Raw genomic sequence first — 21,581 nt, forward strand, 5'->3', positions numbered from 1 at the left:
TGCTATAGGGGTGTCTCCATCTGTGAAGCTTGCACAATACAGGTAAGTATTCAAGCTTGACAAAGGACAAAAATATTTCTTTATCTTGGAACTCTGCCAAAACAGACAATTGTACCCCACTTCCAAGCAATGTTTCATATTCCTATTTCTTCCATCAAATATCTGTGCTAAGTATACCTATTTTTTTAATCATAGGAGAGAAAAGACTCGGAGGACACCACTCATCAGAGGAGACCAGGGACCCCCACCTCAGGAAGAAGGGGAAATCCCCCAAACTCAACCAGAGAAGGAGGAGGGAGACGTTATAGAAATTGTCACAACAGGTGAGTGTCTGCGACCACAGCCTCAGGTAAGAGATGGATGCCTGCATATTTATAATATATTGTGTGTTTTTTGTTTTTTTTTGTTTTACGTGATCGTGATGTTGTGGAATGTCATTTCACAAGTGAAATAGCCCAGATCCTCATCGGAGAGATAATGGGGTGTAATAGGGATTTAGAAACCCTAAAGAAAAACATCAATGATGTTCAAAACAAAATGAAGAACATCATTGATGTTTTAGGGAGAATATAAAACACCCAGAAATCCCAAACTTATTGCAGGTTTATTTTTGTTTTTATGACTAATTTTTGACATATTATAGAAAAGCCAAATTTTGAAGATGCACACAGTGTGTCAACATGTGCTATCTGCCATCACGGGAGATCAGTGTATGCGTTTTGTGGGTGCAACCCCTTCCTCAATAATAAAGTAGCTGAGAGGAAGGGGTTGCACCCCCAAAACATGTGCCTTGATTCCCCATGATGGCAGCTAGCACATGTTGACATTAGGCAATTTGTGTGCATCTTCAAAATTTGGCTTTTTTCAGGTGTGACATTACCCTATCTGCTGAACGCAATATCAAACACAGTTTATAAATACTCATGTCTGATATTGCCTTCACTTTCTATAAAAGTTGAACTTTGTAAGTTCCAGAGTTGTGTATTTTTTATCTTAAACATGCCTGTTTTACCTTAAAAGGCAATTTCTACTTATTAATGTGACCTAAAAAAAATGTTATACAACAAACATGTTGGTTTGTTCAAAACCCCTTTTAGAAACGCACATGTGATTGTGCTTTGATTAAAAAGATTGATAATCAACAATGTGTGGCTTCTTCTTTCAATGCTCAAAAGCAGTTTTTGGAGTAAAGTTGTTGTTTTCAGTGACAATGGGGGTTATTTACAAAAGGCAACTCCACTTTGCACTACAAGTGCAGTTTCAATGCAGTCTCAAGTGCACTTGTAGTGCAAAGTGTATTTTTCTTTAGTAAACAACAGTGCTTTCTAATTTTCCACAATCACGCCATTTTCAGGACTCCCCAAATTTTGGTGATGGTGTTGAAAATTATTAATATTTTTGTCAGTAATGCATTACATACATTAACAAAAAAAACAAGATGTGTGTGTGTAGCAGACCCACAACATAAAAATAATAGTTAGCCGAAGAAGAGATTGTCACCTCATGTGTCAACGAAATTTAGTTTGCACTGTTGAATAAAAAGGCTAAAAAATTAGAACATTAATAAAAGATAACCGAGGAGACAGCGAAAAGAAAGCCAAGCAATAAATCAAAGCAAATATTTGTTCAGTTTCAAATATATTTTTATTTAAAAAATGTCTCAGACGTTGTCTGGCATATCGATGGCCCCCCTACCCGCAAACCCGCAAAGTATTCCATGTATCTTATATGGACCTCGCGGGCACTCGGGGGGGGGGCAAGCCAGGACTGCCAGCTTCAAGCACCGTCAGGGTTGGTTCATTAATAGTAATTCCGGCCTCAGGCCCAACTGAGCCAGCTTAGTTCAAATAATTTCTCCTTAAAAAGTTGTGGAGAACACAGCAAGACAGGATGATGTGATTGAGTTTATATTCTGCCATGTGTATCGGTGTAAGAAATAGGTGGAACAGGCTGGCCATTATTCCAGACGTGTTCTCCACCACTCTTCTGGCTCTGGCCAGCTGGTAATTAAAAACCTTCTGGTACGGGGTGAGGGTTGTCATAGGGAATGGCCGCATAAGATAGTCCCCCAGCGCAAACGCTTCATCCGCAATGAAGACAAATGGGAGTCCTTCTGCATTGCCTTCTGGAGGTGGCAAGCCCAAGCTGCCATTCTGGAGACGCCTGTAGAACTCCGTCTCACGCTGGAGCAACAAATTCTTGGTCCATGAACTCCTCCTCGCTCTGTTCATGGACTGGGCTTGTGTCAAAGTAAGAACCCCAACACCAAGCCCCCGCACAGCACGAACTCTACGATGAGTCCGTACACGCAACATGGCTGGAAAAAGGTCTGCACTTCAGAACGAAGTAATAGAACGCACTGAAGAACAGCAAGGCCTGTGAAGAGTGACCTGAAAATCAGTAACGGACGGACAAGAACACACTGATAAATCAATGGGAACTCACTGCACGCACTGAAGACCAGATACAAACCCACAAGCACAAACTGAACAGCAGAAAAACGAACTGAAAACCACGAGTCTGAAAAAGCACGAATCGTCTCTCACCAAACTTTTACTAACACGAGATTAGCAAAAGGAGCCCAAAGGGTGCTGCGCTTGGTATTGAACTGCCCTTTTATAGTCTTGTTGTACGTGGTGTACGCCACCGTGTTCTTGACGTTTGGAAATTCCGACAATTTTGTGTGACCGTGTGTATGCAAGACAAGTTTGAGCCAATATCCGTCGGAAAAAAACGGTGGATTTTGTTGTCGGAATGTCCGATCAATGTCCGATTCTGTATACAGGGCATTAGCCTAAAATTATCATCGAATAAAATAAGAGTTAATATAACTGTTCCATTTTAGTGAACTGACCCTTTAATCCATTGCATGACTTCATGGAATGCTCTATGATTCTGGTTTTTGGATAGCAACTCCTGTTTGGAGGCTAGATATGATGTGCACATGCAACATTATTTCTGCTAAGACAAGAGCAAAGCAAAGGAAAGCTACAAATATCGCAGCAGTGAGGGGACAAGTAGTCCAAGACAGAATGCTATAACTGCACAGAGTCCAGGATGACATGAGAGTGGGGACTGAAATTAGCAGGCCAGTCACCTATAGATGTGATAATATGTACAAACCATAAGGTTGTTTAGTTTGGTAAAGATAAGTACATTTGCTTGTGTTCAGCTATTAACAAAGTTACCTACACAGGAATCTTTATTATTGTACACAACTTTCATATTAATCACCAATGTAGAGGGTTTGGGGGAGATTAAATTTCACTGCCACTGACTACCAATGCAGGGGGGTGGATGGATTAAATTTCACTGCCAGTGACCACCAATGTGACGTGGGGGGGTTATATTACTATTATTGTGGCCACTGACATTGATGTTGGGGGTCATTATTGCACTCACTGACACCAATGTTGGGGGTATTGTGGGTTATTATTGCGGCCACTGGCATCAATTTTGAGGCTTATTATTGCACTCACTGGCACCAATTTTGGGGGTTATTCTTGCGTCCACTGACACCAATGTTAGGGGTTATTATTGTTTCTACTGACACCAATATTAGGGGTCATTTGGGGTTTTCAGGGGTTATTATTGTGTCCACTGACATCAATATTAGGGGTTATTATTGCATCCACTAACATCAATGCTGGGATTATTATTGCACCCACTCACATCAATGGTTGGCGTTATTAGTGTGTCCCCTGACACCATGTTGGGCGTTATTATTACATTCACCGACACCAATGTTGGGGTTATCATTGAGTTCACTGACAACAGTGTTGGGAGTTATTACTGCGTCCACTGACATCAATGTTGGGGATTATTATAGCACTCACTAACATTAGTTCTGGGTGTTATTATTGTGTCCACTGACATTAATGTTGGGGGTTATTATTGTGTACATTGACACCAATGTTTTTTGGTTATTATTGTGTACACTGCAATCAGTGTTGGGGGTTATTATTGTGTCCATTGATACCAATGATGGGGATTATTATTACATCCACTGACACCAATGTTGAGAGTTATTATTGCACTTATTGACATCTATGAGTGGGGTTATTATTGCATCCATTGATACCAATGCTCGGGATTATTATTGCACTCACTGGCACCAATACTCACGGAGGATTGTGGGAGCGTTGCAGTCCGAGGGAGGGAGTATGACTGCACAGGAGCGAGGAAAGTAGTTGGCAGTATTCCCCACTTACAAGATCTCCTCATCAGTTCAGAGGCAGGTATGGAAACAGTTTTATCAGATGGAGAGTGGAAACATCCATGGAAGGTATCCAACAACTTTCCTCTGAACCATAACAATTCCATTCAATCAAATAATGGAACCTCTCTATGAACTTCTTGGAATCCAAGATTTGTCTAAATACTGTTAGCATAAAAAGATAATGGGAGAACCTGTAGATGAGAGGTCTTAGAAGGGAGACATGGAATGAGTGATCTTCACATGAGTAGTCAGGTGGAGTTTGAGGTAACTAGATTATTTTGACAGATGATTGAGAAAGGGCCAATGAACTGAGGGGTAAACTTCATTGAGGGTACTCAAAGGCAAAAGTGTCTGGTAGAAAGCCAGACCCTATGAATTTAAAAAAGCCTTGCGAGCTACCAAAGATAATCTTATTATCTGTGCAGTGATTTCAGCTGCTGGCACTGATGGAACTCCCATATATTTGTGCTTAGTAATAATTAAATCAAATATTGCTGCCACAATATATACTGTTAACCAATATTTCTTACTGTGCAATAAATTATATATCAATACAAAATATATAATAAAAACAACAAATATTCTTACTGTGCAATAAGTAAATGCAAATATTAATAAATAACCGAATAGTGCATGCTTAATAATAAAGTGCTGATGTGCTTGTAGTATGAAACAATAATGCTTAATCATTCAGGTGTATAAAAGCATCTTATATAATTCATCAATAAAAGTCCTTTCAAAATTTGCAATATAATCAGATTGTGATGGTGCTCCAAACTTTCCACTGACACAGCAAACTTGTGCTCCTTCCCTCTGTGAATCTGCTCACCTCAGGGCGTGTGACCGCACAATTAAGTTTGGGCTCTATATTAACCCTTTCATGACTAAGCCTATTTTTGAAATTTGGTGTTTACAAGTTAAAATCCATATTTTTTGCTAGAAAATTACTTAGAACCCCCAAACATTATATATATATTTTATCAGAGAATCTAGAGAATAAAATGGAGATTGTTGCAATATTTTATATCACACGGTATTTGTCCAGCGGTGTTTTAAACACAAATTTTTGGAAAAGGGACACTTTCATGAATTTAAAAAAATCCAAACAGTAAAGTTACCCCAATTTTTTTGTATAATGTGAAAGATGATGTTACGCCGAGTAAATAGATACCAAACATGTCACGCTTTATAATTTCACGCACTCGTGGAATGGCAACAAACTATGGTAGCTATGAATTTCCATAGGCGACGCTTTAAATTTTTTTACGGTTACCAGGTTAGAGTTACAGAGGAGGTCTAGGGGTAGAATTATTGCTCTCGCTCTGACGATCACAGTGATACCTCACATGTGTGATTTGAACACCGTTTACATATGCGGGCGCGACTTCTGTATGCGTTTTCTTCGCTGCGCGAGCTCGCGGGGATGGGGGCTCTTTAAAAAAAAACATTTTTTTATTTATTTTATTTATTTTTATACTTCTAAATTGTGTTTAAACAAAATGTTTTTTTTTTTACTTTTATTGCTGTCACAAGGAATGTAAACATCCCTTGTGACAGTAATAGGTGGTGACAGGTACTCTTTATGGAGGGATCAGGGGTCTAAAAGACCCCCGATCCCTCCTCTGCACTTCAAAGTATTCAGATTGCCGAAAACGGCGATTCTGAATACTGTGTATTTTTTTAAATTCTGCGCCATTGGCAGCCGAGTAAACGGGAAGTGACGTCATGACGTCGCTTCCGCGTTTACAATTAGAGGGCTGGAACGAACCCATTCATGGCTTTGTTCCAGCCTGCCCCCAGCCACCGGAGGCAGCCGATTGGACACCGGGCCTGCCGATCGCACGGGAGGCCCGGTAAGAGCGGCGGGAGGGGGGGACGTCCCCTCCCGCTCCTCCGGTATAACATCCGAGTGGCTTTTAGCCGCATCGGTTGTTATATACGGATAGCCGATTGCCCGCTGTAAACAACGGGCTGCGGGCATCATCCCGGTATAACCCCCGAAAAGTACGTCTGCGTACGGTCGGCGGGAAGGGGTTTTAATGGACTCTGTGGGATCCTGAGCTGTTCAATGACGTAATCCTCCGTACATATATAAAAGATAAGGCTGGATGGTGTTTTATTGTTTAAAACAACTTTTATTAAAAATATTCTCCCAGGGTGCTCACATAGTTTGGGTGCTTGTAGTGCACCACTCTATAACAGGCAGAGTAAAATCAATGGGATTGTGTGTCTGTATACTCCTTCGCAGCTACTAGGGTTAGCGTTGGAGCTGCTTCTTACACCATCCTGTCCCCTTCCCAACTCGTGTCGACACAGGGAATGACATGTTCTCCTCAGGGGAATTGTGATTGGATGGTTAGTGTGACTGTATAAAATAGTATATCGATGGCCATTTTCTTGTAGCCCAGGCCCGCGCCATTTTATGATAGGCCAATGAACTGAGGGGTAAACTTCATTATGGGTACTCAAAGGCGAATGTGTCTGTTAGAAAGCAAGACCTTGTCACCAGACAGGAGTTTGGGTCCCAAACAGCAATGATGATCCACAGCTCTTTTGTACCTCAAAGCACCCAGATGTAGATTTTTGGAAAACCTCGCCCAGATAGAGTTAAACTACTTTTTAGTTTCAACTGCAGCTGGCACTTGAGGAGATACAGTACTAGGATATGGTATAGAAGAATGTCTGCCGAAGAAAAAGACATTTCCTGGTACTGGCATTAGTGTGTTTTTTAGGGCAAACTTTGCCAGGGTAAGAAATCAACTCAGTCAACCTGGTGGGAGGAGATGAAAGAACTGAGGTATCCATTGTACTGCAGATGGAAGGCAGATGTAAAGTCCAACGTGATTCCAAAAAACTGGCAAGAGCTTTCCAAAATGGTCCTGTAAATTGCATTCCTCTGTCAAAGACAATGTGAGATGACATTCCATGGAGGCAGAAGACTTCCCTGATGAACACTGGGGACAGGGCGGGGAACAGAAGGCAGTCCAGGGACGGGAGTAAGATGACACCTTTTGGAAAATTAGTACACTACTACCCAGATAATGGTGAAACCAGCAGAGGAAAGGAGATCAATGATAAAATACATGGAAATACAGCATTAAAATACATCTAAAATAGGTAGAGTAAGGAGTAATCCAAAGCAGATGACTTGGATAGCACATACTTGAACATAATGTAGCACCAACCTAGTATTGCCTCTGTAATATGGGCAGATTATTGCTCTATGAAACATTGCATTGCATTTTCTGGCTAAACTGATAGCTCACGTGGAGCCTGGGAAGCGGGAGATTTGGAATTCGATGGCGCGCACGTGAAACTACTTCCTGACATCTCTAGATCAACACTCATCCGTCGACCCATTCTAAAGCCTCTGCTGGATCTGGCCCGACGCTGCAACGCCACTTACCGTCATCAAGGAACAGAGATCCTTTCTCCTACGCTCCCCTGAATCCCTGCCTGCTGTGTTTGACTTCTTAGGCACAGATCCGATCGAGATCCCCAACTGGCTGGACTACCTACCTAGAGCACCCGGTCGGCCTACTACAATGAGGCACCAGGCACCAAGACCGCAGAGAACACAGAGAAGTGGACGTCGCCCTCGATCTCTCTCCCAGGGGAGCCAGCGGGAAGCGTGAGTACACTCTTGCTTGTCACCTCTCCTTTACACCGCAGGAACGGTTACTTCTTGGCTTCACGGATGTTCTTAGGTGACCCCTTCCTGCCATGGCCCCTGTTGTCATCCCCCCTTGAGAGACCCTCACAGACACCTTGCGCTTAGCCCCCATCCCATCAGGAACCAGGCCCTGATTAAGCTTTCTCCCCTTAACCCCCCGCACCACAGATCCCTCAGGCTCTGGCACGAACTCAAGATCCATCTCAGGGGCCGGAACGGGCTGATTGTGCTTGTCTTGACCCTCAGCCTTGGAGGTACTTTTACCCATTCATCAGCCACAGTGGTCCCCCTGCATCTCCTCATTCTCGAAGGGGTGCATGATACCCTCCAGTACCACAGATACGGAACTGTCTGCAGCTGATGAACACAACTCTCCCTGGAAGAACTTGCCCGAAATAGGGTTGCACTAGAGAATGACTCAACCGGACTAGCTCAGAACTTCCTTCCTTTGGGCCTACCCTGAGCAGTGGCTTGTGAGCCAGTCGTGAGTTAACCTCTGCCCCACACTCACTAGCCTTTCTCTCCCTATGTTATGAGTTTTAAAACCCCTTTTTTCCTGTTGGTTATAGCTGTGTTTAGGGGGAGAGGAGGTCTTGTGGGGGCTCATCAGTCTACACGTATGTCTAGCATACACTAAGTGGGGGGCACACTCGAGGGAATGTTTGAACTACTGGGGTAGATGCTTGACTGTGGGGGGGTGGGGGGATCACTTGGGCTACGTTATACTAAGGTACTCTAGAGGGGATGCCTCTCCTCTCCCCGCTGGTGTTCACAATCTCCGGTGAGACCGTCCAGACCTGCCACTGGGCGCGTGGATTGGAGACTGGTTGAGGGGAGTCTGCCTCCGGCGGATCACCGACAAACCACGGAGAGTGGCCGCAGTGGAGGGGAGGAGACCCGTCTCTATCGTTTTTAGAGTTGAGCCCCAGAGTTAGCCGGGGTATTTATCTTTTCTTCATTTGTTTTCCTTGTTTGATTATATTTTATAACTGTTTAATAGTGCTTCTGCAATGGACCAGGATGGGAGGGAGTCCCGGGACCTCACCCACGGGCAATATCCATCCACACCCCACGTAGGCCTTTGCAAACACCTAGTTCTTTAGGGTGTTACGCATTATAAGTAAGCATTGTCTTACTGACTTAGACTTCCTAGGTGAGACGGCAACAGTGTGAGTAGTTGCTGCTCTTACACCTTCTACTTCTTCCCCCTTTCCTTCTATTCCCCCACCTTCTCCCCCTTCCCTTTATTATTTTTCCCTATAACTTTTGCTAATCTTTTCCCCCCACTCCCCAGGAGGACATGGCGGGGGATACCATTAAGGTGACATCCCTCAACGCTAAGGGGCTCAACACCCCGGAAAAAAGGCGCATGCTACTGCATGATCTTAAAAAATCACGTACAGACATTGCATTTGTGCAAGAGACCCATTTTAAAACGAATAAATCTCCTGCACTCCAGAATAGAACCTTCCCATATGCCTACCACTCCACGCACTGCGGCGCCAAATCGAGAGGTGCTTCGATCCTGGTCTCCAATAGGTTGCCTTGGCGTTTCCAGGAAATGCTGGCAGATCCAGAGGGTCGCTTCTTGTTCTTAAAGGGACAGATAGGGGAAGCCCAATTTACGTTGGCCACCCTGTATGCCCCCAATGAGCAACAGGCGACCTTTATCAGACGCACAATTAGGAGGCTTATGGAGTACAGAGAAGGTCAACTAATTCTGGGAGGTGATTTCAATGCACCACTAGACCCCTCGGTGGACACGTCTTCGGGCACCTCCTCCCTGTCACAGTCACATCGAAAATGCATTAGACAAGCCATGCATAACGCCCATCTACTTGATATCTGGAGGCTCCAGCACTCTGGAGAGAGGGACTATACCTTCTTTTCCCCCCCTCATAAGGTATACTCCAGAATAGACCTCTTCCTGGTGCCACACGACCAGTTACATCTGGTGGTTGCTTCCACAATTGGTCAGATCACATGGTCGGACCACGCGCCAATCCACCTCACGTACAACCTTACTGAGAGACCCTCACCTAGGTCTCTCTTCTGGCGACTAAATGAGAGCCTGTTGCAGATTCCGGAGGTGCTGGGAGACGTGTCCAATGCCATAGATGCATACTTTCAGGACAATGATACCCAGGGTTGTGACCCTGGCATTTTATGGGAGGCTCACAAATGTGTATTGAGAGGCATACTTATTAAACACGGAGCCGCCATTAAAAAGAAGAGAAATCTACAGCTTACCGGGTTGCTCTCTGATCTGGCTATTATAGAATCCCAACATAAACAGCAGCCCTCCCAGAACCTGGAGACGAAGCTGGGGAATATACGAGCTCAAATTAATGATTTACTCCTTTATAAAGCAAAGGCTGCCTTGCAGTTCTGCCGCAAGTTGTCTTATGAGTCGGGAGAGAAATGTGGTAAGCTGTTAGCTAGATCGGTAAAGGAAACTAAAGCAGCCTCATATATCCCACAGATAACATTGCCTGACGGCACGAAGGCCACCATCCCGAAACAAATTGCAAAGGGTTTCGAAACCTTCTACTCTGACTTATACAATCTACCCACCCCCCCACTAGCTTAGTGGACATTGATAAATATGTATCGTCAGCCCAAATCCCCAAACTGCCGGTAGAAACTAAGACCCTGCTAGATGAACCAATCACACTGGAAGAGTTACAAACCGCAGTAAAATCCATGAAAATAGGTAAAGCACCAGGGCCGGACGGTTACACAATCCAGTACTATAAGACTTTCCTCACGACTTTAGGCCCAAGACTTGTGACATTCTTTAACACACTAAGGGTAAAATCCGCATTCCCAACTGAAACTCTCAAAGCTCATATCTCCTTAATCCACAAGGAGGGGAAAGACCCATGCTCATGTGGTAGCTACCGTCCCATCTCCCTTTTGAACGTCGACCTTAAAATATTTTCCAAAATCATAGCGAATAGGTTAGCAGCTCATCTCAACTCCCTGATCCATCTGGATCAAGTGGGGTTTATCCCATCCAGAGAAGCTAGGGATAATACCATTAAAGTCCTCAACCTTGTCCATACAGCAAAATCTAAGAAAATCCCCAGCATCTTTGTTAGTACAGATGCGGAGAAGGCCTTCGACAGGGTGCACTGGAACTACATGTTTTCGGTCCTCCGTCATGTCGGTCTGGGAGACAGAATGCTGAAATGGATTGGCAGCATTTACTCGACCCCATCAGCACAAGTAAAGGCCAATGGTATACTGTCTAACCCTTTCCCCATCAGAAATGGCACAAGACAGGGGTGCCCTTTGTCCCCCCTACTCTTTGCCCTTTCCCTCGAACCCTTCCTCTGTAAAATTAGGTCACACCCAGACATAGCAGGTCTCCAATTGGGCAATACGAACTGCACGATCTCAGCGTACGCTGATGATCTTCTGTTCTCCCTAAAGAACCCTAGAATCTCACTCCCCAATCTAATGCGCGAATTCAAAATATATGGAGAGATCTCGAACCTAAAAATAAACTTTTCTAAGTCTGAGGCAATGGGAGTGTCGGTCCCCCATAACATCCTAATGGAGCTTCAATCAAACTTTAAATTTAAGTGGACCTCATCAGCTCTTAAATACTTGGGCACGCTTATCCCCCCCGACGTGACACAGACGTTTGACCTAAACTTCCCCCCATTACTGACAAAGACCCGGACTTTACTAGACAGATGGCACACAGGCTTTCACTCCTGGTTCGGGAGATGCAACCTACTCAAAATGAGTATCCTACCAAAATTCTTATACCTGATCCAAGCCTTACCGATCCACATCCCACCCTCCTTCTTCAGGCAGACCCACACACTCTTCACCAGATTCATTTGGGCACACAAAAGACCGCGTTTACGCCGCTCACAACTGATTCTACCCAAACACTGTGGAGGACTGGCAATGCCTGATATTCGTCTATACTATATGGCCTCGCACCTAGGACGCATCCTCGATTGGAGGAGAAATGGTGCCTCCAAACTGTGGGTGCAACTGGAGCAGTCACAGTCGGCGGTGCCTCTGGGAGGAGCACTGTGGTGTGTTGACGACCTTCCAAGTTCTCTAAAGACCCACCCCCTTATAGGTACCACTCTGAGAAATAGCCACCAGGCAGTTGTACATGCGACTCTCACTTCCACGACTTCGCCCCTCCTCCCCATCTTGGGCAACCCCAAATTCGAGCCGGGTATGCAAGCGGCGGAATTTATGCCTCTCAGAGTAAACGGCAAAGACTGTGCAATTAAGTTTCTTTGCGAAGGGAGGTGGCCAACCTTAGAGGATCTAGGTAACCCGGCAGGCCCGTACCGCCTAACTTTCTGGAAAGCCCTACAATTACACCACTTCCTCCACTCACTCCCAGAACCACACAATTTCGCTCGAGAATTAACGCCATTTGAGGTACTCTGTGCTGAGGACTCTCCATTGGCCCACATCTTATCACAAATGTACATATTACTAAACACACCAAAGACGCAACCTCACTTGACTTGCCTAACCAGGTGGGAGGAGGATCTAAAACGCACCTTCTCCCCCTCACAGAGGACCCGGATCATCTCCCTCTCCCTCAAATCCTCGCTCTGCTCTAAAGTACAGGAATCCAACTTTAAACTGCTCACTAGGTGGTACATGACGCCATCTAGACTTAGAAAATGCTACCCGAATTCCTCTGGTTTGTGCTGGCGTTGCGAGGAGGGAGAGGGAACCCTGATCCATATCTTCTGGACCTGCCCCAAAATACAGACCTTCTGGAGTGAGGTTAGGCGAATTACACAAAAATTCACCGACTACGTAGTACCAGACGACCCCGCATTCTTCCTTTTCCACCTCTCTCTGGTCCCCATTAAGACTTATAAAAAATCACTTGTCCGACATCTCCTTAATGCAGCGAAGGGTTGCATTCCCATTTTATGGAAGCAGACCTACCCCCCCCTTATAAAATCCTGGCTCCGGAGAGTAGAGGAAATTAAACAGATGGAGGACTTGATACTGACAGCACAACATAAGCAAGAGCTATTTAAGCAGACATGGGACATTTGGAACATGTTCATATTTTCGGATGAGGGTCAACAACTTCTGACCTGACCCCTTTGGCGGCGACCCCCCCCTGACTGGAATTAATGGAAGCTACCATCCGCCGCCGTGTCCTCCTCCCCCCCCCTAAATCTCTTCTCCCCCCCCCCTTACTTCGCTCATTCTCCACCTGCCTCCTTCCATATCTTGTCTATACTCTATAAGTATTTTATTTTTATTTTTATTTTTTTTTATTTTTATTTTTTTCTCCTCCCCCCCCCTTTTTTTTTAATGGAAAGTGAAAAGTTAGGTGGGGTCTAACCACTAACAGGAACTCCCACTTTGAATGGAGGACTGCCATAGAATATAACCTAATGGTAGCTATTGCATATGTATATAACCGTTATACTTGCATATCTACATTATACCAATCTGTATACCGCTCCTCTACGAATAATAGATGTACCATGGTTTGTTCCTCAAATGTAACAATTTGTATTGGTGGGTCCCCCGCCTATGTTTGGAGTGTAATAAACTTTATATTTGAAAAAAAAAACTGATAGCTCACAGAGGAGAGACTCTATTGGGTACAGCTACAAGACTGAAGGCGGATCTGTTACTGCTGTAGCTAAAAAGGAAGCCTACCCCTAACAGCAAAGTCAAGGAAGGACATGGTTGGATAGCAGCCCAGGAGAGCTGTGATTGGAGAGCTTGGGGAGGAGACATCAGGAGGAGGACAGACAGAGGGGAGAGAGGAAGATACAGGAAGAGAGACACAGACTGGCATTGTGGCAGCCAGACAGGGGAAAGTGTCCCTTGTGCTTGTCTCCTGTGCATTGCTCGAACTTGTGATTCTGGTCGTGACTCTCCTAAAGAGAGGAGCAAACTTGAGAGGGGAGTTTGCAGTGTGTTATTCTGCCTTTTTTGCCTGTTTTCCGAAGATGTGCTAACAGTGCAGGGACATCTAGAGACAAACTTTCGTACTGTAGTAATCCATCATCATACTGTTTAGAGGATTCTATGACCTGTGTTGCTCTCATCGCCATCCAGTCGGCTGAGACAGTGATCAACCTACCAAATGCTGGAAGGAAGATTTATCAAGTGCATTTAATGGTGAGAGATCTTCTGTCACCCTTGTGTGAAAGGCTGAGTACTCACAGGATTTAACGGGCACCAACGCTGGCAGACTCTGTGTGTGTGTGTGTGTGTTTGTGTGTGTGTGTGTGTGTGTGTGTGTGTATGTATAGAATTCCCACTGGCCAGTGGTTAGCTAGAACCTACAAGACCTAGATAGGCTCTTATAGTCAGTAATATCACTTTTGGGTAATTGTTGAACATTATTTTTGTATTGTGCATTCCAGGCATTCGCTCAGTGCATTCCAGGCAAGGCCTCTCACTGGCAGTTAAAGTGAACGAACGCCAATCCTGTTTTAATTTTCTGAGTGGTCATTGCATTTAATATTGGTACCCTGTTAATCAGTTTATCTCTTTCCAGGGCTTATTGCTGGTTCTAATAAAGCCCAGCTAAAAGTTTAAACGGTGTATTGGTGTTACTTGGATCCAGGTGAGGGTGAATCATCACTGGAGTGGGACAGAAGACCCGTATATTACAGTGGGTAGCGCTATAATAATCTTTGACATCATTACAAAGAGATGACGGCCAGGAAGGAATAGCATTGAAGCAAATCATAAATACATTGTACAACAGGATGTCTGACAAGTTTAAAATTTTGTATCCATATGAGAAGTTTAGGGTGCCATGGTTGTGTAGTGATGACTTTGGATTTGACATCTTCAAAGGCCCTGGACAAAGCATCTACATGTGTATTTTTGGAACCTGGCTGAAAGATAATATTGAAGCCTGTCAGGGGTTTAGTCACTGAGCTGATTGCAGATTTCTATCTGGAAGATTTCTATGACCTGTATATACAGGCAGCCCCCAAGTTACGAACACCCGAGTTACGAACGACTCCCACTTACGAACGGCCTCAAATGCCGGCCACTTGTGCTCCACGCGGGTCCTGGATACCTTTCGAGCACTTCCGAACAAATCCCACACTGCCGTACTACGCTCCAGATAACATAACAAACGCCCAGAACATTCCACATCGATGCACAGGCGGACGTTACACTTACGAATGCAGTGTTCCGACCGGAAGTTACACTTACAAATGCAGTGTTGTGACTTACACACAACTTCGACTTACGAACAAACCTATAGTCCTTATTGTGTTCGTAACTCGGGGACTGCCTGTATAATGAAGCGATTTAGGGAGCCCTCAAACAGATCTTGCAGGGCAAATTTAATTGCCAGAAACTCTCAGTCCATCATGATGTAGTTTCTCTCAGCATCCGAAAAATTACAGGGTCAGGACTCGTCTCTGAGGGTTTGAAATATAACAGCTTGTACCCCAATGGACAAAGCATCCACTTCCACAGAAAAAATTTTGATGATATCTGTACATTGGATAATGGCGGCAGAGTGAAAAGCAGTCTTCAGTCTGTTAAAGGCATCAATAGCTTGGAGTATTCAGACTTTTGCATTACTGCTATTTTGGGGAAAGATGTAATAGGTGCCACCAAGGTAGAATAATCATGAATAAACTGGCGATAATAATTGGTAAACCCCAAAAAGCATTGTGTCACCTTTAGTAAAGAAGGCTGGGGCCAGTTGGATAGAGACCATAGTTTGGATGAATCCGTGAGAACCCTGTTTTATGACAACAAATGTACCTGAGTGTGTTTTGCCGAAATCTCTGTAAAACTGTTTTTACATGAAGATGAAAGGTGCATAGGTCTGGGGGAGAAGACAAGAATGTTATCTATGTATGCAATAACACAAATAGACAAGAGGTCACAGAAGATTTTGTTGATTACATTTTGGAATACTTTCAGGGTGTTGCATAACCTAAATCACATTATGTCATTTATAGTCATTGTCAAGTTATTTGTTATGCCTGTCCCAGGAGTTGAAGGCTGTCTTCCACTCATCCCCCTTATGAATCCTAATTAGAATATATGCCCCACTGAAAAAAAATTGGGCACCCCATAATTTTGAAATAAGAGGAAGAGGATATTTATTTTTGACTGTGATGGTTTTAAGTCCTCTGTAATCAAAGGCTGAAGGGATCCATCCATATTTTCTATGCAGAAGACATCTCAAAAAGATTGGTATTGTGGTGGAATGGACGATAGCACTGGCCAGCATGATGTAGAAAGGTGACAGGACCTTGAGCAAACAGGTACTGTGACATTGTCTTCCCCAGGATTAAATACATCCAGAGTTCCAGTCCAGATGAGGAGAGTGTTTTTGCAACCAAAAGAGACCTAGATTAAAGTGATTGTAAAGTCTCGTTTTTTTTTCTCCTAAAATAACATACATGTTATATTTACCTGCTCTGTTGCAGTGGAATTGCACAGAGCAGCCCAGATCCTCCTCTTCTCGGGTCCCCTTTCGGCTCTCTTGGCCCCTCCCTCCTGTCAAATGCTTCCACAGCAAATAGCTTCCTATGTGGGCACCCGAGGTGTGTCCATTCAGACATGGAGCCCCGTTTTTGCCCTACCCCCTCTTTCTTCTGATTGGCTAACTGACTTTGATTGATTGCAGCGGGAGCCAATGGTGCCACTGCTGTGTCTCAGCCAATCAGGAGGAGAGTCTCGGATGGACGAGGAACTCAATGATGGACATCGCTGAAGGAAGATTGGGCACAGGTAAGTACTGTGCTGCACACAGAATGTTTTTTTTTTTATTTTAATGCATAGAATGCATTAAGATAAAAAAAAACCTTCTGACTTTACAATCCCTTTAAGGGAATTAGTAGATATAGGACAATTCAGAAAGGAAATCTCCTTTTGATGTAATGCTGCAATGGGCAAAACTATGGAGGAAGTCTGAAACTGGATGTTGTCGACAGACAAAATAGAGCTGTCAACTGTGGACACAGAGAGAAGGGATGCCAGGGAAATCAGGGGAATGCTCAAATCAGAAGGCAATGACTGTTTGATGAAGTTTCTGGCTGCTCTGTAATAAATGTATGCAGAAAGCTGATAAGTGTCCAGGTCCCACCAGATGGAGACAGCTGAGGGAAGCCAGCTGCAATGGATAACAGGTCTAGAGCACCTCCCTTCAAATCAACTAGACCCAAGAGTTGACTGGACGATTAGGGCAGGTCTTCAGCAGATGGCCTTTGGCAACACAGTAGCAGCGTAGCCCCAAACTGCAACATCAATGTGCTCTTTGGGAGTGATGCGTGTTTCCCCTAGATGCATAACTGAAAATTAAATAGAGGGAGATAGAGTAGACTCACACGTCGTTTGAAAAATGGGGGCGAGATGGCCAGAAAAAGAACAGCATATTCTAGATCTTTTGATGGCTCATTCCTGGCAACAAACATCTATCTGATTGCCAAGAGTGACCAGTTCATCTAGAGTGGTAGGGATGGATCTACCAGCCAATTCTTCTTTATGCATTCCGAGAATCCCTGACAGAATGTAGTGCTAGGGGCTTCATTGTTCCATGTGACTTCTGAGGGAGGCCAGCATACAAAATTGGACTACATAGTGGACTACAGTCATACCCTCCTGATAATGCAGGAAAAGTTCTTCTAGGCTTCAGTGAGGTCATCGAGTCATGACATTCCCACAGGGGAGAGGCCTATGCCAAGGCTTTACCAGAGAGTAACAAAATCATATTTAGATATTTTGGAGTGGTCGGTAGAGAACTTATAGACCAAATGTTCAAAGTGAATGGAGCTCATTCATAGTAAGAGGTATGAAAAAGCAGAATAAACTACCTCAGGAACTAATTCTAGCCTGCTCAGTAATTTTTTTTGCAGAGACTATAACGGGCTATTAATACTTAGAAGTAATTACACAAAAGATTGTTGATCCAGGGAATATTTGATGGCCTTAGTGGATCAGGAAGGAACTTTTGTTCTCTTTTGGAGCAAATTGGACCATGCTTTGTAGTGTTTTTGCTTTCCTTGTGATCAATTGGGCGTATAGGGTCCTGTATTTGGAGGTTTTAAGTGTAATTATTTATTGATTTTTTCTATTTTTTTCATCTCCGCGGACTTATGTCTTGTATCATATATACACCTAATTTCAATTGAGAAAGATCAATAAAAACTATTTTACTATTTGAAAGAATACAAATATAAGATAAGTTACATATTATAACAAATAAAAGTGATATTGCATAACGTAACTCTCTAAACCAAGATAAAATGCTGTGAAGGCGTCAGATAATTGGCTTGATGAAATTAAACATATTGTGGCCACATTTGTGATGGGGGAACCACTATTATGGTCTGCTCCTGGCTGTATTTCTGTTACAGGCATTCAGCAAACCTCAGCCTTTTCACTCATTAATTATGCTTTACTGATGAAGGAAAAAAAGGCCTTTCAATATGTATTGTAAAAGTATCACAATTATTATTTTACTAAGGGTCGGTTCACACATGGGCAACACGACTTTAGCGCGACTTTGTACCGCGACTTCAACGCGGCTTCAGCGCGACTTTAGCGCGACTTCAGCGCGACTTCGGCAAATTACGAGGCGACTTGAAGTCGCCTCCATGACAGGCGACTTCGCCTGTGGCCAATCACCTCTCTGGGAGGGAGGGGGGAGGGAGGGGTTTTCTCTGCAAAGTCGCTTGAGAGATCCGACTTGCAGGCGACTTACATTGAGTTGAATGGGTACAAGTCGCCTACAAGTCGGATAGAAGTAGTACAGGAACCTTTTTTGAAGTCGGAGCGACTTCAGTAGTGTCAGTTAAGACGGTTCAATTCACTACAATTGTATTCTAAATCCAAAGCGACTTGGGGCGACTTGGGGCGACTTGAGGGCGTACAAGTCGGATCCCAAGTCACCCCAGTGTGAACCGAGCCTAAATGTCTGTCAGGAGGAAATGAAACAATACATCCATCTGTATAGGAAGAGATAATGAGCACAACATGTTACAAGAATATACGATTACCCACATTCATGAATATGTTGGAACAAGCAGTGTTCATATATCAAAACAACAAAACAAAAACCCTGTGAAATGCCAAGAAAACATTTTAGAGGGTGGTGTGTACTATCAATTCTTGGTGATCTATCTATAGCAGTGTTAGTGTTTTTAAAAAAAAAATCCATTTGGTCACAATCGTAAAGTCTATGGTATAGAGTGCAATGGGATTGAAAATAAATCATACTTAGATGTTGTTTTATTGGTAAACACATTTACATTTTTTGTAAGTGGTATAAATATTATTATATTATATTTTTTGTTGAGTTGTGCTGTTATTATTATTACAACTGTAGATTGTATTGAGCTCTACAGGTTTCTTATAGGTCAGAGTAGATGTGGGCTAGATAGGTAGCTTTAGTTACTGGCCATTTGGCCTTAAAAGACTTCATTGAATTTGGACTGGATTGAAGACCTCAAGTTTCAGCTGATTTCTTACTGTATAAATCTGGTCTGAAAGTCATGCTTCTATGAATTTTCCTGACACCCATGAAGTTTAAGGAGAATCTTTCACCGAGCAAATACTATCTTGCAAAACAAACAAATATAAGCTACACACTGGAATACAATTCTGCTATAAAACTTTATTTGGCCCATACTCCATCTAAGGTCCCCCCCTCTTAGATGGATGGATGAGGCAGTCAGTGTTGATGGGGGAATCCCTCCCGCTGAGCTATTGTGCTCTCCTGGTGGGGGGTGGTTGGGGGGGCTGGAGAGCACAGTAATTACTGCTAGCAGTTATACCTGCTGGCAACAATCACATCCTAAAAATCTGAAATGCTGGTTGTGCCCAAGTCGATCAATAGATGGACTTGGCTACAATCAGCCTTCTCATACATGGTTCCAATCATGGCCAGTCCCTGCTGAACCAGCTGAGATTTGAACCGTTTATGTCTGGTTTAAGCATATGCCTGCAACATGGTTGACACTGTAGATGAGATACCATGAGTTGAACATTACAATATACTTTGTCTCTGTTGTAATCTGCCATCTTTTGACTCCTGGGTTACAATACTAGTTCTGGGACAGTAATGTCACTTGTACCATCAGTAAAACAGTATAGGTTCAGCTTCACTGCACTAAGACTCATATGCAACTTCCATTTCAAGCGTCTCACACTAGTATTATTTCCATAACAGATCTCTTTAACCATTATGTGACATCATTTTATGTATTTATATATGACACTTATTAAAAGCATATTGTTGTTGGTATGTATAGTTTGTTTTTAACCAAGATATATTAAACATTTTTCTTATATCCTATTGATTTAGAAATTAATGTTTACAGGTCACAGCATAGTAACCAAAGACCTTCTTCAGCAGAAACCAAAAGGAAAAATAATCAGTGGCAGAACGGCAAAGCATCAGGTCTGGGTAGGGCTATATACATGCTTTTCTAAGTAAACTCAAATACATTGTTTTGTTGTGTTGTTAGGAGTATAACAGTAAACCCGGGCATGCCAATGACTGGATAACCACAGCCACTTATATAAAAAAACTTAGGGCACTGAGATGTTTATGCAGTCTGAGTATAGTAAGTGGTAAAAACTGTTATTTACTTTAATATAGTCTAATTTCATAGGTCAGTGCAAAGAGTAATGATGATGTGTAAAGTGCTAAATCTATCCGTTTACAGTTTACTGAAGCCATGTCAGCAGAAGGTGAATTCTGATGTAGGTCTCTGCATGTATTTTTTTTTACCAGTGTTCTTTCCTTTACTGAAGAAGCCAAATAGTCTCCTATAAAAAAAAAAATGAACATACTGAAGGAACATAAATCCCTGCACTGTCACTGTCACTATTTGTCTAAAATGTCAACCACTCATACATGCACTACTTGCAGAGATACATGGATAAGTTGTTTTCTGCCTAGCCTGGTTGCTTTTTTATGGTATAATTATTTTTTTATACAATGGAAGTCATGTATCTTTTAGACTATGGGATGTCCAGCAAGATGACAGAACACGTTGAAAGAAAAAATACTACCTCTCTTACCAAGGCTGATGAGTACAAGAGTGTAGCTGCTGCTTATATGAGGACAGTTAATGCATGTAAGTAGTTTGCTTATTTAGATTTGCCAATGTATTTCAAAAGCTGGATTAAAATTTCAAACTGTCACAGAACTTCTGTGGTAAAAGTACTTTTAGGGAAAATTCTGATAATATAACTGCATGCCACCTGGCCTTATTCAGAAAAGAGATCTTTTTCATGCAAGTCCAATTAGAATTGACTTTTCTAAAGTCAGATCATTAAAAGATAATTGGGTGCTGTGGGTTGCTGCATTTTAGAATTTCACTGAATAAGGCCTAAAGAATGTATTTTACATCTAAAAGAAGTTAACTGACCCCTATATAAATGATATATATAAAGCCTAATTTGCCAAATTTAGGCTTGTTTTAAAGAAACAAATAAAGAATTAATATAAATACTACAGTTTATGTGATGTTTAGTTTCTATCACTATTTTACATTGCCCTTATTAAAAGCTCCTTTCAACAGCAATGGAAGAGTTGGGAATGTTAGCTTTTTCAGCAATGCCAGTAAATGTACACATGGAAGAGGAAACACTATTACGGCATTTGTTGTTATGGTTCTGCTCTCTACTCATCTCCGCTGTGTCAAAGCAAGGTTGGAAACTTCTTTCAGTTTT

The 21,581-nt window shown here is 43.0% G+C and overlaps 1 protein-coding gene across 1 annotated transcript in view; it reads left to right on the top strand.

Moving 5' to 3' along the window:
• The window catches only part of LOC141146928 (uncharacterized), a 109,629-nt gene that overhangs the window by 16,048 nt on the left and 72,000 nt on the right, over window positions 1-21,581 (top strand). Inside the window, exons 4-5 of the mRNA XM_073633735.1 lie at window positions 20,222-20,307; window positions 20,867-20,983. Of these exons, the coding sequence (XP_073489836.1) occupies window positions 20,222-20,307; window positions 20,867-20,983 (203 nt within the window). The remainder of the gene's footprint in view (window positions 1-20,221; window positions 20,308-20,866; window positions 20,984-21,581) is intronic.

The sequence above is a fragment of the Aquarana catesbeiana genome, linkage group LG01 (genome assembly GCF_042186555.1).
Source record: "Aquarana catesbeiana isolate 2022-GZ linkage group LG01, ASM4218655v1, whole genome shotgun sequence".
Classification (NCBI taxonomy): domain Eukaryota; kingdom Metazoa; phylum Chordata; class Amphibia; order Anura; family Ranidae; genus Aquarana; species Aquarana catesbeiana.